Source organism: Hyaena hyaena, unplaced genomic scaffold (assembly GCF_003009895.1).
Source record: "Hyaena hyaena isolate Hyena2069 unplaced genomic scaffold, ASM300989v1 scaffold_370, whole genome shotgun sequence".
Lineage (NCBI taxonomy): Eukaryota > Metazoa > Chordata > Mammalia > Carnivora > Hyaenidae > Hyaena > Hyaena hyaena.
The window spans coordinates 272215-288394 of NW_024081001.1; the positions used below are offsets into that span (position 1 = coordinate 272215).

The window sequence follows — 16180 nt, forward strand, 5'->3', positions numbered from 1 at the left end:
GGTTCTTACCACCATGTTCCATGAGCTGGTCCAAACATGGGCCTTTCTCTTCTCTTAACTTAAAAACACACACACACACACACACACACACACAAAAGGTACTTTTTCTTCCATGAGCCACATCAAGGAAGGCAAAACCAGCCTTCCCTGAGAATCCACATGGTTCGTTTCCAGTCCAAATACCCCAGTCCCACTGTGGTCAAAATCAGGCTCGTGGCAGGCCAGAAAATAAAGTATGATTCAGTGATTCCCTGTTCGTGTCTTTGCCACGGCTCCTGGAATTGTTCCCTCTACCAAGTTTGTGCTTAGTGGGCAAGATTGTTCAGAGCATTGATGAGGTCAGCCTTTCTCACCATGAGAACATTTTGCTGTGTCCCCTCCCCCACCCCCACTAGAGCCCCGGCAGGAAAGCACAAAGACCAAAGAGTCTCCAGTTGTCGGACAATCGGCTGACACCATTTCATAGCTCTTCACCTCCTCAGTCAACACCGTTGAGCCCGCCTCCACTCACTCCTAAAGCTACCAGGACCCTAAGTAAGTTTTATAGAGAGATATATCCTTTATATCTGTTCTAGTAGGGAACGGAGTATATTTATGGATCTGAGCAATTTTTGGCCGGAACAGCCACACCATGTAGGAGATTATTATACAGTTGGTTCATTCCGTGGTGGTGGGTATAGTACAGTTAAGAGTTTGACAAGGAGTGTTGGGGTTGCTGGGACTCATTAGCCTTCTCTGTATAGTGACCCAGAGGGTCTCACTATGCCTTTTCCAATTGTGAAGATAGAAAGGAGGTAGAGTCAGATGGGGACCAGACAGGAAGCAAGTAACTTACAAACTGTTGGGTCCATAGCCCTGTACTTTGTATAAAAAAGGACCCCAAAAAAGGCCAAGAAATAGACCTATTCCATATTCTGTTTATAGTCAGGCCTGGGGAATCAACAATCCACAGTGTCTAAGAAGAATGACAAGGTGCCCTTGGTACAAAGAATGGAGGGGCAAATCATTGTGCCACATGGGACATAATAGTCAACCAAGAGAGGTAACTAGGTTAAGGTTTTCTGGAGGAAATGGGTATCACACCTTTTAAATGATAAAACTAAGACCATTCAGTTCAATGTAACCAATATTTATTGACCACTTACTTTGTGACTGACATTTTTCTCTAAGCTCTTGGGAAATATCAGAGAATGGAACCCCAGTTTCTAGAAAATGTCCTCATTTCCAGCTTACTCATAAAAACCTTGAACAAAAAATGGGATTTTTACTTCAGAACTTCGTGTGAAGCCTTCTAGTGAGTAAACAGTGCTACATTTGTCATGAGAGGCAAGAGATCTTTTGCATTCTGTCCACAGAAACCACAGAATATGATCTGAGCAATTTGACTGACCAGGCTGGTTTAGGGGGCAAAATGGGAAGCAGAGGTTCTACAAGATGCTGTGATGAATTCTCTCTGCCTTCATCTATTTTGTACCATTTCTAGGCTCCCCGTCTTTGCAGACAGATGGGCTGATGACTACTACTGTACCACCTCCCCCTCCCCCCAAAAGCAAGCCCTATGAGAGCAGCCAGCGGAACTCCACGGAGGTAGGGAGCACCAGCCGTGGGGATGCAGTGTTGGTTTTCCAGGCTTCCTACTAGGCAGGGTTCCCATAGATCTGTCACTCCTATCAATTCTTGATTCATTCCTGAAACCATAAAGATGGGGGAGTTTCCAATGGAAGTAATGAAAAATGTAAGTAGACCTTTTCATCAGATAGAAGGTAGAGCTTTTCTCTGTACCTCACCATGGGTACAGGCGAGTGCATTAAGAAGTGAGTTCTGATTCTCATTTGAAGAGTTTACTTCTTCTGAGGGAGTGACAGTCATTCTGGAAGGACCTCTGATGGGTTTCCTTTGTTCACTCAACAAATATTTCTTGAGTGCCTACCATAGATGTGCCAACAGCCCTAGCATTGGGGATATAACATTTTGGTGTATATCTGGTAACTCAAGGAGGACAAGGGAGGATAAGTCAGTCTTATTTCCCCTCTTGTCTGTGTAGACAAACGCAGTTCAGTTAGCAGCTAAAGCATGATGTCAGAAATGTGGAGGAGAAGGGAGAATAGGAAAAAAGGGAAGACTCATTTCTTGTTGTGTCTCTTCCCTCAGATGGCTCCCCCACTGCCCGTCCGAAGAGAAGCCAAAGCCCCACCCCCGCCACCTCCAAAAACTCGGAAATCTGGCCTCCTTTCTTCTGAGCCTGGACCCCAATAAGGATCTTGCCCCCCCACTCTCAACCCAACCCCAAGAACATCGGAGGCCTGAGAGGAGAAACTTGCCTTCACTGCCCGGGGCCCCTTGCTGACCACCTTTCCTGACCCAGGATCAGCTTCACCAGCTCAGAACTGGTTGTTCTTGGAAAGGCTTCTCTTTGATAGATGCCTCAGGCCACACTTCCTCTCCTCCATTCTACATGGAATTCCCAGATTGGCCATGTCCCATGTCCTCTCAAAGGAGAGGTCTCCCTCCCTGTCATTAAACTCGGCCTCCAGCACAGAGCCACTGAGGCTTACAGAAGCCTGGAGACGTTCTTCTGTGGTCAGTGTGGAGCACCCCAGGAGCCTACTCTTTGGAAAGATTTATACTTTGCTTCTGAAAAGCCATGCACGAGACTTCGTTTCCTCACATGTACACATCATGTCTCAAGTAACGTTGGAAGAGACACACCACAAGTACTTCTGTAGCCAGAATAATCCTATCTTTCTGATGTCTGCTGTGTCTCCTTTGAGGAAAAGAACATCTTCGTAATGAAGATTGGCTGCCTTCAAGTGTGGATAGCTATCATTGTTGAAAAAACATGGACTCCATTGTGAGGTCTGAGCTCCTGCATCCCACCCCTCTCCCCACCACGTGTGTCACGGGAAAGCTGCCCCCATCCCCTCTCGGGAGCCCCTCATGCTCCCGACTAACGGCCCTCAGTCACTTCTACCCGCTACGGACTCCCTTGAAGCTCTTTCTTTTGCACAGTTTCTTGTCCTGTTATCCCCCCTGAGCCCAAATCACTGGACAGAAGGGACTTAGAAGCCCAGGTTCAACAGCGTCTCTTCCAGATCCCATTTGGATGGCTCAATGGCTCCTTCTCTACAACCTGATTTTACCCTGGAGAATACAGTGCAATATCTCCCTTTGATTATTTATTCCTTGTGATTGTGGAATTAATTTGATTACATGTTTATGGTACTAATGTCAGTGCTCCTTTCCGAAGAAGAAATGGGGTGATTTCAATGGTCAGAGATCCCATACACACAACAGAAATGACCACACAAGGTTAAAAGCGTTTTGAGCTAGAAGGGCCTTGAAGGTCACACAGACAACCCCTTCGTTTTGTCAAAAAGGAACTTGAGGCTCAACACAGAAAGTCTGACTGCAGATTCTTACTATTAACCCAGCTTGCTAATTGAGGCTCTCTCCCCAGATAGAGCCTGGATCGAGAGGACGGCCCTGGCAAACTCCATGATGAATACCCACCCCTAGTTGGAACAACAGTGGAAATGTCCCAGATATTTCTATACTACTTGGTTGTTGATGGCAAAGTAGAAAACTTTTTGTGGGTCCCCGAGGTCAGCCTGCACGGAAGCTCACCAGATCCCTACCACAACCAGGCCCAGTCCCCTTCCCCACTGAGGTAGAGAGAGGAGAGATTTCACCTCCAAGATTTGCCTGCCTGCCTGCCTCTTTGTGGGCCTATTCCAACACCACTCCTTTGAGGAGAGACATACTAATTCTTCAGAGAGTCAAGAAAGTTTAAACCTCTGAGACTTGGCCAGCATCAGTCAGGCAATTAGTATGTGCATTTAAAAGAGGTGAGGAAAAGGTCGCTCTTCACCCCTCACTCAGGAGAACCTAAAAGGGGGTAAAATAGAACCTGGGCTTTGGAAGGAAACCATCTGGTTTCAGACCATCCCAGCTACATCATCCATCAACTTGACCAACTCCCTCAAATTGTTTGAAATCCTCTGAGCCTTCATTTCTTTCCCTTCAGAAACAAGGATAATATCTACCACACAGGTGAGGTCCTGGTCAGATGGACTCTGAAGCAGTAGGTGCGAAATGGCCCTTTCTTTTCTCTGTGGGCCCTGAGTAACATCTGGAATTCCCTTCCAGCAAACATCACAGTTATTTTTTCCCCAAGGTAATTGGGAACATGAGTGCAGGTTAGCTTTGCACTTACAGCCCCTTGTAAAAACATGGCATCTTTTGGAATAATTCTTTATGACTAAAGAAGAAGTGCTAATAAGAACTAAAAGGGATATTAGTGGAAGGAGCTCAGGAGAACGAAGAGAAGGAAAGGTCATACTGAGCTTCTTTGGAGCCCCGAGCACCTTCTGAGAGGTTGCCTCACAGACTGGCTAGCGGGGATCTGTAGGCCTCAGTCGCCATATTTTTAAAGTTACCTTTAAAAGAGAAAGATGTACACGGGGTCAACCAAAATACCAAACCTCAAAGCAGGTCCCTTCAGAGCAGTGCAAGTGAGTTCTGCAGGGTGGTCTTTGATGAGAGGCTGGGGAAATCCGATACACCAGTGCCCGAATACCTTCCCTTTTTTAATAGAGCCTAGTTTTCCCTATGGTTCCCCTTCCACATTAATGGAAATACTAGGTGTCTCCTGCCTGAGTAGAAAGGATTCTAGGTAATGAAGTGAATAACAGATTACATGGGACATTGGAAGTTTTACCTCCTTTGGAAAGCCATGGGGTCAGAAAGAGTCACGTTTGACAAAAGATCGTAAATAACGTCTGTCCTACGAAGAAAGGCCTTATGGATTACCTTACATACAGGAGAGATGAAGGGCTGGGAATAAAGGAGAAAAGAGCTGGTCTTTGTTTTCCTGGAGAAGAACTCTGGGGTATTGAGTAGTGTCGGAAGTAGCCCCCCACCCTCCCCAACTGTCACGGCCCTTGTGGATATTAGTTTATGGGATTTTTTTTAATCCCTTATTTTCTCTCTCTGTTCTGGTGACTTGTCTTCCTTAGATATTTTTTTTTTTTTAAGAATTGAAAAATGTTATTCAACATTAATCTCTCATTGAATGCCAGACACTGTACGAAACCCTACAGATATGGTGATTCAGTGTGTTCAGTGGGAACAGCCTGGTATACAGACTGTGTCGTGCTGTGGGTTTGGCAGGACGGGATTAGAGGAAAGTGAAACCTTAAATAAGACTGCTGGGCCGCGGGCCTCCCCCTCCTCTGCCTTCACACTTTGATTCCAGAATTGGAGTCATTTTCTCCAGTCAGGAAGACCCGTGAAAAATGCCATCCCTAAGACAAATGAGATAAAGCAGGATCTGGGGTAACAGTCTACCTTTGTTAACTTTTTCCAAGTTTTGGGAATCCTTCCCTTCCGCCTGCCCCCAGATCATGGAGTAATTTCTTCCTTTAAATTTGAGACATGACTTAACATACATACAGTCACATACAGATCTCAGGGGCGCAGACGTATGAAACTTTACATAGGTATACACCATGTCACCACCTCTCATATCCAGACCCAGACCACGACCAGCACCCCAGAATGTCCCCTCATGTCCACGCTCTCCTTCCACAAGAAGCATTTAGAAGGCCCTTGACATTTGTACCTACCTTCCCCTCGCTTGTCAGGTATAATGAAAAAAGCGGGGAATTCCCCCCTCCCCTATCAACACAAAACAGGACAGAAAAAAGACCTTGTACCTTTTGGCAAGTCAACTTGTAGTCAGTCCCTGGGCCTCAATTTCCTCATGTAAAACAAAGATACATATTTGAGGCTACATGATTTTTAGAATCCTTTTGGCTCTAGCTTTCTTTGATTCTAAGTGAATGAGAGAGAGAAGCAGAAGGAAACTGTTTCTGTACAACAGATTTTAGGCCCGTGCACCATTGACCGAGTGGGTTTTTAAAATTAGTTGAAAAAGGTAAGTTCCTCTTTGGGTGGGTTGAGAGTGGTACCACCAGTTTTAATCTACAAAAGGAAAAAGATAGTTTTCCTTTTAAGTTGATGATTTCAGCCTGATTCTTACAATCCGGCCAAAGCTGGTCTCCCACATATGCTGCCTAAACTCCCCTATTAGTCAAATTTTGTGAGTTGTTTATGCAAACTTTGTCAGAGGCTCTGTTGCCAGGATTTTATAACTAGCTGGTTTTCAAACAGGGACCGTTAGGAAGATGTGCATTGAAGTAGAAAAATTTTGTTCAGATTTGCTGTTATTTATTTTTTAAATTAAAAATGAAAATGTATTTTGAAGCTTATTGTGTTTAGTTTGTTATTGCCTTTATGTTAACGAAACAAAATCATTCCTGGACTTTTCTTTATGGATACTTCCTTCGTGACACATCACACCCAGTCCCTCTGGCCTCATTTCATTATGAGTCCTGTTAGTTTAGACTCGTCCTATGGGGTCATGGAGTCATCTTTACCTGGATGCAATAAAAACTGCAGACCGTTTGGTCCTTTCCCCTCCATCCATGCTTTTGTCATTGGAGCCAATGGCTTCTGACAATAATTCATTTATAAGATGGATTCTGTTTCTTCATTCACTCACTGCAGAGGTAAAGGGAAATAAAAAGAATAGCTAATAGCTTACTTGGGAAGGACAGGAAGCAATTCTGAAACTGGTTAAACAGTAGTATCACATAAAAAGAGGCCACACCACACCACAGATCAATTAAATCAATTTCGAAGAGAGGGGAGGCACCATATTTCTTTAAAACCTCCCCATAATGGAGCTCCAGGGAGCTCAGTTGGTTAAGCGTCCGATTCTTGATATCAGGTCAGGTCATGATCTCACAATTCGTGAGTTCGAGCTCAACATTGGGCTCTACACTGGCTCTGCACTGAGAGTGCAGAGATTCTGGGATTCTGTCTCCCTCTCTCTCTGCTCCTCCCCTCCTTGTGTTCTCTCTCTCTCAAAATAAATAAACTTTAAAAAAATATCTCCCCATGTTATTTCAACGTTAGGTCAAGGCTGAAAACTACTACCTTAAAGAAAATAACAACATGAAAAAAATCAGTATTCAAAATGGATGCTCATTTCTTAAACTCCCTGCTGGTGGTAGGTCATGTTAGAGAAGGGAGGCAGCCACACTTCAGTTAGAATAGCCACACTGTTTTAAGTCCTGGGCTTATGCCTAAGATTTTTTTTTTCTTTTAAGAAAATGTCCCAATGCTTTTAAACATTTGCCATCTATTGCGTCTTAGAGCAATAATGCTCCACTGTGTACAAAAGCAGCCCCGGCATATTCAACATGCAGATGGTTTGGGCCCCCAAGACTGAATCACTAAGGCTGGAGGATCTTTTTGGATTTAGGGTCTCCAGAGAGCAATCCTACTTTAGGGGCGCCTGAGTGACTCAGTCGGTTAGACGTCTGACTCTCAGTTTTGGCTCAGGTCATGATCTTGTGGTTTGTGGGATGGAGCCCCTGGGTCGGACTCTGTGCTGACAGTGTGGAGACTGGGATTCTCTCTCTCTCCCTTTCTATCTGCCCTGCCCCACCCCCACGCCCCAGGCTTGCCCGCTCTCTCTCTTTCTCTCTCTCTCTCTCTCTCAATCTCAAAAAAATCTTACTTTAGAGCATCATCCACTGTCAAAATTTATAGGGATGCCTGGGTGGCTCAGTTGGTTGAGCTTCCAGCTTCAGCCCATGGAGGCCACATGTGGCCTATGAGTTCGAGCCCTGGCTCAGACTCTGCTGACAGCTCAGAGCCTGGAGCCTGCTTTGAATTCTGTGTCTCCCTCTCTCTCTGCCCCTCCCCTGCTTATGTACTGTCTCTCTCTCTCTCTCTCAAGATAAATAAAAAATTTTTAAAAAATTATAAACGCTGTTGTTTCATGCTGATTCTTGGCTTTTTCCAAGTTGTTTTTATAAGACTAAACCCTTGGCTAAAATGGCCTATCTTCAAGCCACTCTTTTTGGTACTTACGCACTTAAATCCATATATATATTTGAGAACTTTTAAAGAGAACATTTGGTATGTTTCCCCACCCTTCATTTTGAAAGGCTGCAAACTTTTTTGAAGCAGCATATATGATGTAGAGAGTTGTTCAGATTCAGGAAAATGTCTAACAGTTTAACGAAGGGGTCATTTTTACTCTCCTTGTCCCTAGGCATCTGGCCATTTGAGAATCAAACCTCCAACATGCTCCTGTAAGTCACAAACCCCTGGAAGCCATCCCAAGCCACTCACATGCGCTCATCAGCCTCTTTGCAGCCCATTCAGGGAAGCCCACAGCTGCCTGCGGAGAAATTGCCCAAAGACAAGCCTTGGCAGAGAAAAGCCAAGACTCCAAACAGGATGTAAAGGATAAGTGGCGGGGCACCAGAGTGGTGCAGTCACTGAAGTGTCTGTCTCTTAATTTCTCCTCGGGTCATGACCTCACGGTGGTTCTGAGCGGACAGTACGGAGCCTGCCTAAGATTCTCTTTCTCCCTCCCTCTGCCCCTCCCCCTCCCCAAAAGCAACCCTGTCGTCCTGTTTTTCAGTGCATTAACTAAAGATTGTAAATGGTGTTGCTGTTATTGACAAAAACAGTGATACTACCTTTAACATAATAATTTAACAAGAATTATGGTTAAAAAAATGATTGTTTGCCAATCACTGAGTGACTGGCAGACTGAAGCCTCTCATCCTGCCTTGTATGTATTGAGTGAAATGCGGTTTTGACTTTGTGTCTTAAAAGCAGGTTGTAGGGGCGCCTGGGTGGCTTAGTCGGTTAAGCGTCCGACTTTCGCTTAGGTCATGATCTCGCGGTTCGTGGGTTCGAGCCCCGCGTCGGGCTCTGTGCTGACTGCCAGCTCAGAGCCTGGAGCCAGTTTCGGTCTGTGACTCCCTCTCTCTCTGACCCTCCCCTGCTCACACTGTCTTTCTCTCTCCTAAAAATAAATAAAAAACATTAAAAATTAAAAAAAAAAAAGCAGGTTGTAGATCCACATCTCTGCCTAATTGTATTAAAGGGGGAGGAAGGAGGTTCTCTGATACAGGTTTAGAGATTCCTTAAATGGAGATATTGGAGGAATCTAGCCTTGGGCAGATCTGTATTAAAAAAGGAGGACTTCTCCACCACTGACCATTTCTGACCCCAGGTCAAATTCCTTAACACTGCCAGGCCCTTTCTGGAGGTGGAGGGGCGGGGAGGGGCAGGCGAAGGCACCATCTGTTTGATTGCAAGAGGGGAAGGACCTTGATGGTGGTCATGTGAATGTAGGCTGCTGCGATGTGCTGCTGCGACATCAGGCAGCTTATCTGAAATTACAGCCTTTCAAATGGTCTCATAGTCACTTGGGAGTTATGAGGATAATTGAGAACTGGTAGCAGTGTCTGGGACCTTCTAAAAAACTGATCACCAATACACTAGGTGGATCCATGAGCCCCACGATCCTGTTTCAGGTCCAATTAACAAAATATCCAATTTACACAATAGGTGCTAGCGTTCAAGTCCAACACCATCAGCTGCTTATCGTGGTGCAATACTGGAGCTCTGCCCGTGTAACCCCAACAGAACTGAGTGAATCCCTTAATCCATGGTTTCCTCACTTTCAAAGGAAGATGCTGTATTCCATAGCATTTCTCACAAGAGAGCCCAAAAAGATCTGGCAGCTGAAAATGATTATTTCTAGGCCTGGGTGCCAACCCTCAGCATGCACCACTTGGCTATGGTGAAAACATGGAGGCCACATACAGCCAGAAGGAGCACTGGACTAGGAGTCCAGCAGTGCCTTCTTTCTGTCTAAGCCTGTCTCCGGTTCCAGTTGACTTTGAAAGGGATTGAAGACCGTCTGAGAAGGAAACTGCTTTGCAAGTGGGAGGGAACCTTGGCATACTCTCTCACTTCTAGAGAGTATGGTCCAAAATAAAGCTACACTAGCACACAAAACTCCTGCTGAGTTAGATTTGGGCGCCCAGACCAACAGGTGACTGCACTTGGGGCAGGGTGGTGGTGGTGGAGGGCCATGAGATTTCTTTAGTCAACAATAATGTCGACTTTATGTTATCTTCCATCTCCTTTGCCCCACACTCAAGAGTTCTCCCCTTTATGGGGCTACAGGGCCCCTCTGCCACCAAAGTTCTGCATCAGCCTTAACATTTATGCCACTTTATTCACAACACAGCACTTCATTATGAAATACATGAACTTAGCATATGCATATCTGAAATTCACACAAGGTACAGCTGTTACATGGGTCACATATTTCAAGGTCAGAATTATATTTGTGTTGTCCATCCTTCTGATTCAGTGGATTTCAATCTTCTTCTGCCCAGTTTCCTCTTCAATCAGACTTTCCTGAAAAATATGTGAGCAACAAATGTATATCAAGGTTGATTTTACTAGCTGAATTCCGTTATGCTTTTGACATTTTCATTTCTAAAATATCGATACCGAAGGAAGAGATCCATTAATTTTTGTGTGCTAGAAAGTGCTAGATAGAGAACAGATCGTGTGTTTTTAAGTTCTTTAAGTAAAATCTACATTAATAGTTGAAGGATAAGATGTGAAAAGAATGAAAGAAAGGTCTGATCTCAGGTTGTTATTAACCCATTTTTGTCTCAATTCCTTCTAATTCCATGTTGGGAAATGTCACTGCTTGCCATTATTTTTATTCTGTGGTAGGTAGAAATAGAAAGAAAAAGCAAATAAAGATGTCTGTCTGCATTTTTTCTTTGAGCTGTGGCTGTCGAAGTTGAGGTCAATGGAGAAAATGAAAATGATAGCTTATCTTTATGTATGATTTATTCAGGCTTTCCCTGCTCCTGGGCATAACTGCTAATTAACTGCTGTGCCCCTAACTGCTGCAGGTACATGGACCATGGAGCTCCGAGCACCAATGGTGAGCTCAAGGTTCAGTTTCTAGATTCAGTTCTCTATATACTTGTTTTTGGGTTATCAAAAACCTACATTAAGTTAGTAGATTCCCAGTTTGAGTGGGGACGTGGAGGTTGTTACAGTCCAGTCAGAAAAATAGAGACCAGGGGTCTCTGGGCGACTCAGTCAGTTGAGCGTTCAACTCCTGATTTCAGCTCGGGCCCTGATTCCAGGGTCTGGGATCAAGCCCTGCGTCAGGCTCCACATTCAGTATGGAGCCTGCTTAATATTCTCTCTTTCTCTTTTTCCCTCTGCCCTCTCCCAGGCTCATGCTCGCCCTTGCTTGCTCTCTCTCTAAAATAAAAAAAATTGGAAATCAAATATGTGGCTCTGAATTATAAATTTACCAGTCTGGTATTCTTTTATCCAAAGGGAAAAAAAAAAAAAAAAAAACCCAGAGCACCGTTTTTGATTTCCTCATTTTTCCAGGGAAAAACCACATCATACCAAGAACACTGGTGAAGAATTAAGGAATCTGGTGGAGAGGTGTGGATTAGCCTAGATTAGTATAGTCTGGGAAAGGGGGGTTGGCAAATCATACTTGAAGAACGGAAATGTAACAGTGGAAAGAAATTTTCAGTCGTCCCAAAGTCCAGAACCAATATGAGATAAAGGTTACAGAGAGATTTCAATTTAAAGGGAGATAAGGTGCTACCTATTAGAACTGCGGGACCATTGAAAGATGGTGTCACAAAATAGTGAGGCCCTGGGGCGCCTGGGTGGCTTAGTCGGTTGAGCGTCCGACTTTCGCTTAGGTCATGATCTCGCGGTTCGTGGGTTCGAGCCCCGCGTCGGGCTCTGTGCTGACTGCCAGCTCAGAGCCTGGAGCCTGTTTCAGTCTGTGACTCCCTCTCTCTCTGACCCTCTCCTGCTCACGCTGTCTCTCTCTCTCTCTCTCCTAGAAATAAATAAAACATTTAAAAAAAAAAAAAATAGTGAGGCCCTACCCTGAGAGGAATTCAGGCAGTCGGGAAGGTGGGCCCTGTGGAGGCTGAGAGCTGATTGTCCTGTGTGGACAGCCTGAGAGGGAACACCAAGGAGCTGTTCCTCTCTAAGGCCCCATGTCATCACCGCTGTAACTCACCAGAGCTCCTTTCAGGTCCCTGAGGGGAGAACGCGGCTGGTGGATGGTGCATTCGAAGTGCTGGCGTTCTGCGGGTTGGCCAACCTCTTTGGCTATCTGAGGAAACAGAACGTGATTCTTGCTGATGGAGACAAAGAAATCCACTTCGACCCAAAATTGTGTGTGGAAAGTGAGGCCAAGAGGATCATCTGAGAAGATAGATTCTCCATCAGACATTTGAATGGATGGGTTGGGAGGGTTCTGGAGGTAATGGTGGTAATAAGGAGAGAGAATATTTTCTCCCAAGAGATGATGAGAATGAAGTACTTCGAACCTCATGAGGAGACGGTTTACAAAAAATCTAGGAGCATTGAGTTATGAAGAGGGTGATTTTTAGTTTCAAGTTTTAATGAAATGTGTCAGAGTTAAATAAGATTTACTTCACATATAATCTGTGGAAAGGAGACTTCAGATTGCACTATAGTAAGTGTCCAAGCCTCCGATTGCTTATCCCTTAGGGCCTGTTCGTTTCCCATTACTTTAAGAAACAATATCCGGGGTGCCTGGGTGGCTCAGTCAGTTAAACCTCTTACTCTTGATTTTGGCTCAGGTCATGATCTCAAGGCTTGTGAGTCTGAACCCCACATTGGGCTTTGTGCCGACAGTATGGAGCCTGCTTGGGTTCTCTCTCTCTCCGTCTCTCTCAAAATAAATACATAAACTTAAAAGAAAAAAAAGAGAGGGACAACTGTGTGGCTTCATTGGTTAAGCGTCTGACTTCAACTCAGGTCATGATCTCACTGTTCGTGAGTTTGAGCCCCACATAGGGCTCTGTGCTGACAGCTAACTCAGAGCCTAGAGCCTGCTTCAGATTCTGTACCTCCCTCTCTCTCTACCCCTCCCCAGCTCGTGCTCTGTCTATCTCAAAAATAAATAAAACATTCAAAAAATAAAATGTCTATGTGTCTTCTAAACATGAAAAAATAAATAAAAATAAACAATAGCAACTGTTTTTTATTAATCTGCTTTCATTTTGGGGGTTAGCCAGCTAACATCTAAGGCCTCTCTCATGTGATCATGACCCCCGGAAGTCTCATTTTAGAGATAAAACACCAAGTACTCTATGTTAGTGCTGGTACTAGTACTGACATCTGATTCATATGAAGTCGAATCCAGCACGTTTTCCAGTATGTATTTTGTGTCCTTGAGCTTGCTAGCCGCTCCCCTCTGGCAGCCTCCAACTTCGTTGCTGAAACACCCATTTCAGTAAAAAGAAATGATAGGGCGTGCACGCTTGATGAGGCTACTGATCTATAAGTTATGAAAATGTACCACTGACTTAGTGTCACAGATACTTTTAAAAGGTGAAATAAGAGGGGCGCCTGGCTGGCTCAGTCTGTTAAGCGTCCGACTTCGGCTCAGGTCATGATCTCACGGTTCGTGGGTTCGAGCCCCACATCAGGCTCTGTGCTGACAGCTCAGAGCCTGGAGCCTGCTTTAGATTCTGTGTCTCCCTCTCTCTCTGTCCCTCCCCTGCTCACGCTGTCAATCTCTCTCTCTCTCTCTCTCAGAAATAAATAAAACATTTAAAAAATAAAATAAATAAAATAAAGGGTGAAATAAGAAAAACAAAGTCAGCAGAGGTGCTCAGATTTTCTTCCCAAATCCCATGGAATCCTCTTGCTCTAGACACCTTGGGTCCATCCCATTGGTTCGAATCCCTTTGGCCCTTCTGGATACTCTGAGCACCGCACACTCCTTCACCCGCGTTGCCGTGTTCTCATGAGGTTGTTCCCGCCCTCTGTTTCCTTGGTCCCCGTCTGAACTGCAGCAGGAATGGGACCGGAGTTTGTGAGTGTCTCATCTCCCAGAATATCTAGGGTAGGGGGGCCCCAGACTAGCCCTGTGGGGGCCACACACCGACCGTTCACGTGGACTGACTCAACATAAGCCCTGTCTCAGTTTTGAAGATGAAAGAGACTTACCTCTTGGAGAGAATCAGCCAGATTCTCAGCACTTCTCTTTCCCCCCGGCCGTAGGCCATAGGACCAGTGTTGGCTGGAGCAGCCAGCCACACAGAAGGTCAGCAGAAGAAGTCCAGCGACAAGTTTTGGAATCGCCTCCATTCTGAGAAACAGGATGCAGCAGTCAGAAGAGCCCCAGCCTGGGTTGAGCAAGAAGTAGAGACCTCTTTGGTGAGCAGTCTGACGTTTATATGCTAACTAACCCTGCAGAAGATAGAAGTAGCCTTGGTCTCTTTTCACCCTGGGACGCTCAAATACACACCCCACTTGCTTGCCTCAGGATTTCCTAGCCACCGGAGATAAAGGCAGTACTTTGAACTTATATGCTCAGTGCTTTTAATTTTTTTAAAGCTTATTTATTTTTGAGAGAGAGAAAGTGCATGCATGCACAAGTCGGGGAGGGGCAGAGAGTGAGGGAGACACGGAATCAGAAGCAGGCTCCATGCTCCGCTCCATGCTTTGTCAGCACAAAGCCCACCACGGGGCTCGAACTCACAGACCCTGAGATCATGACCTCGAACTCACAGATCCTGCCATCATGACCTCGAACTCACAAATCCCGCGATCATGACCTGAGCCGAAGTCATACACTCAACCAACTGAGCCACCCAGGGGCCCCGTGCTCAGTACTTTTTAGTAAGAAGCTAGTCTATTTTTATTTTTAGTATTCATTTAATTATCCAAACTCCATGATTCCTTCCCCTATCAAGTTCACCTTTTTGCCTTAACATTTCCCAGATCCCCCTCAAGTGATTAGTTTCCAACTAACTGTATCAGTTCCTGAGATAAAGAGAATTGGGCCATCTGCTTGGAAAGGTAGCTCTTGGTAGGAATCTCTGGCTAATATAAAGTTGTATGACATTAAATGGTTACACTGTGGCACTAATTACATTTTGCTGAGTACCCTCCACACTTAAGTGTGGGCTGGACCATCTGTGAGTGTGAGAGAGAACTCAACACCTTTCAAAGCACCAAGTCTCAGACCAGATGCCTCCGTGGCCAAGGCAGTCCTGAATTAGCTAATGACATGAGGAATTCTCAGAGTCTTCAAGTTAATTTTCATCTGATGGGCAAAAGGCTAAAGACAAAATCAAATACTGGTCCATGAGTTGTTCATTCCCCAAAGGCTGGATCTCTGTGGTCAGGGGTGACAAGGACCATGAAGGTCAAGATTTCTTTAGATACTGTCACACCTGGAGTTTGTCCTTTGGGTACAAAATGCCCTATAGACAGACAAAAGCATGCAGTCTAAAAACACATGCTAGAAATACAAAGCATTTTACCTGTTTGGGGACAAGGAGCCAAAAGAATCCCGAGCTTCTTTTTGGGTTTGTGGAGTTCTGTGAGTTTTCATTGTCTTAGCTTCCTTTTTATATGAAACTTTTCTAGGACTGAAATCTTTCCTGCTGGTAAATTATACCGCCTGTGGACTATGGTTTTGGTTTTTTTCATAGTAATTTTTTTAAAATCCTCACAGAAAGACCTTTAATAGTGTATGTAATTGGAACACCCACTGGTGTATCTGTTAAATTTACTTAAATCGTGGCCATTAAAACCTCAGCTAAGCCTTTTATAGCTGAAGCCACAATTCACAGATTAAAATCTAGCTAGCTAGGTTGGATTCTCTTGAGGACACGGACAGACCTAGCCAGAGTTTGGGGAAAACAGCTGCCGTACATTAAGTGATGTTAAATGCACACATAAAAGCTTTCCCAAAGGAAACCATGTAATCAGTACAGAAAGGAGTTCAGTCAGGATGCCTGGGAGCTGGTCTCAGCTCCTCGGTTCTTCATTTGTAAGAGAAGCTGATTTATAAATAAGAAGAAGTGATTATTGGCACTCTACCTATACGCATATATGATCCTAAAGAAGATAGTGGGAGTCTGAACATTTCACAGTCTCCTACCTACCAGGTTCCTTCTTCACTTATCTTGAAAGCCTGCTAATAGTATCGGAAAGTTGAGAAACACTGTAGTTCGAATACACTAAGCCCAAGACCACCTGGAACCTACTTGGATCCACGGTTTGACTCACTTTAGTAGATACTTATTGAGTTAAAATATGCAAGCCACCGGGCTAAAGGCAGTGGTAACACAAAGGTGAGAAAAGGTAGTTAAATGGCACGTGTATGAGACCAGCCTCACCCATTACAACACTTCCACCAAGTGGATATCACTATCCAAACTTTACAGATGGGTGTTCCAACCCAGCAGGG

The 16180-nt window shown here is 44.8% G+C and overlaps 2 protein-coding genes across 2 annotated transcripts in view; one reads left to right on the forward strand and one right to left on the reverse strand.

Annotated features, from left to right (window-relative positions):
* DOCK5 (dedicator of cytokinesis 5) overlaps positions 1–3179 on the forward strand; it is a 216426-nt gene extending 213247 nt beyond the window's left edge. Inside the window, exons 50-52 of the mRNA XM_039250418.1 lie at positions 396–534; positions 1484–1587; positions 2152–3179. Of these exons, the coding sequence (XP_039106349.1) occupies positions 396–534; positions 1484–1587; positions 2152–2256 (348 nt within the window). The 3' untranslated portion in view covers positions 2257–3179. The remainder of the gene's footprint in view (positions 1–395; positions 535–1483; positions 1588–2151) is intronic.
* Positions 3180–10248: 7069 nt separating this feature from the next.
* Positions 10249–14073, reverse strand: GNRH1 (gonadotropin releasing hormone 1). The gene is made up of 3 exons (XM_039250416.1): positions 13927–14073; positions 11963–12058; positions 10249–10299 (listed from the first exon to the last, which is right to left on the reverse strand). The coding sequence occupies exons 1-3, from the start codon at positions 14065–14067 to the stop codon at positions 10249–10251; spliced, it is 288 nt and encodes a 95-aa protein (XP_039106347.1). The 5' UTR covers positions 14068–14073.
* Positions 14074–16180: the final 2107 nt, after the last annotated feature.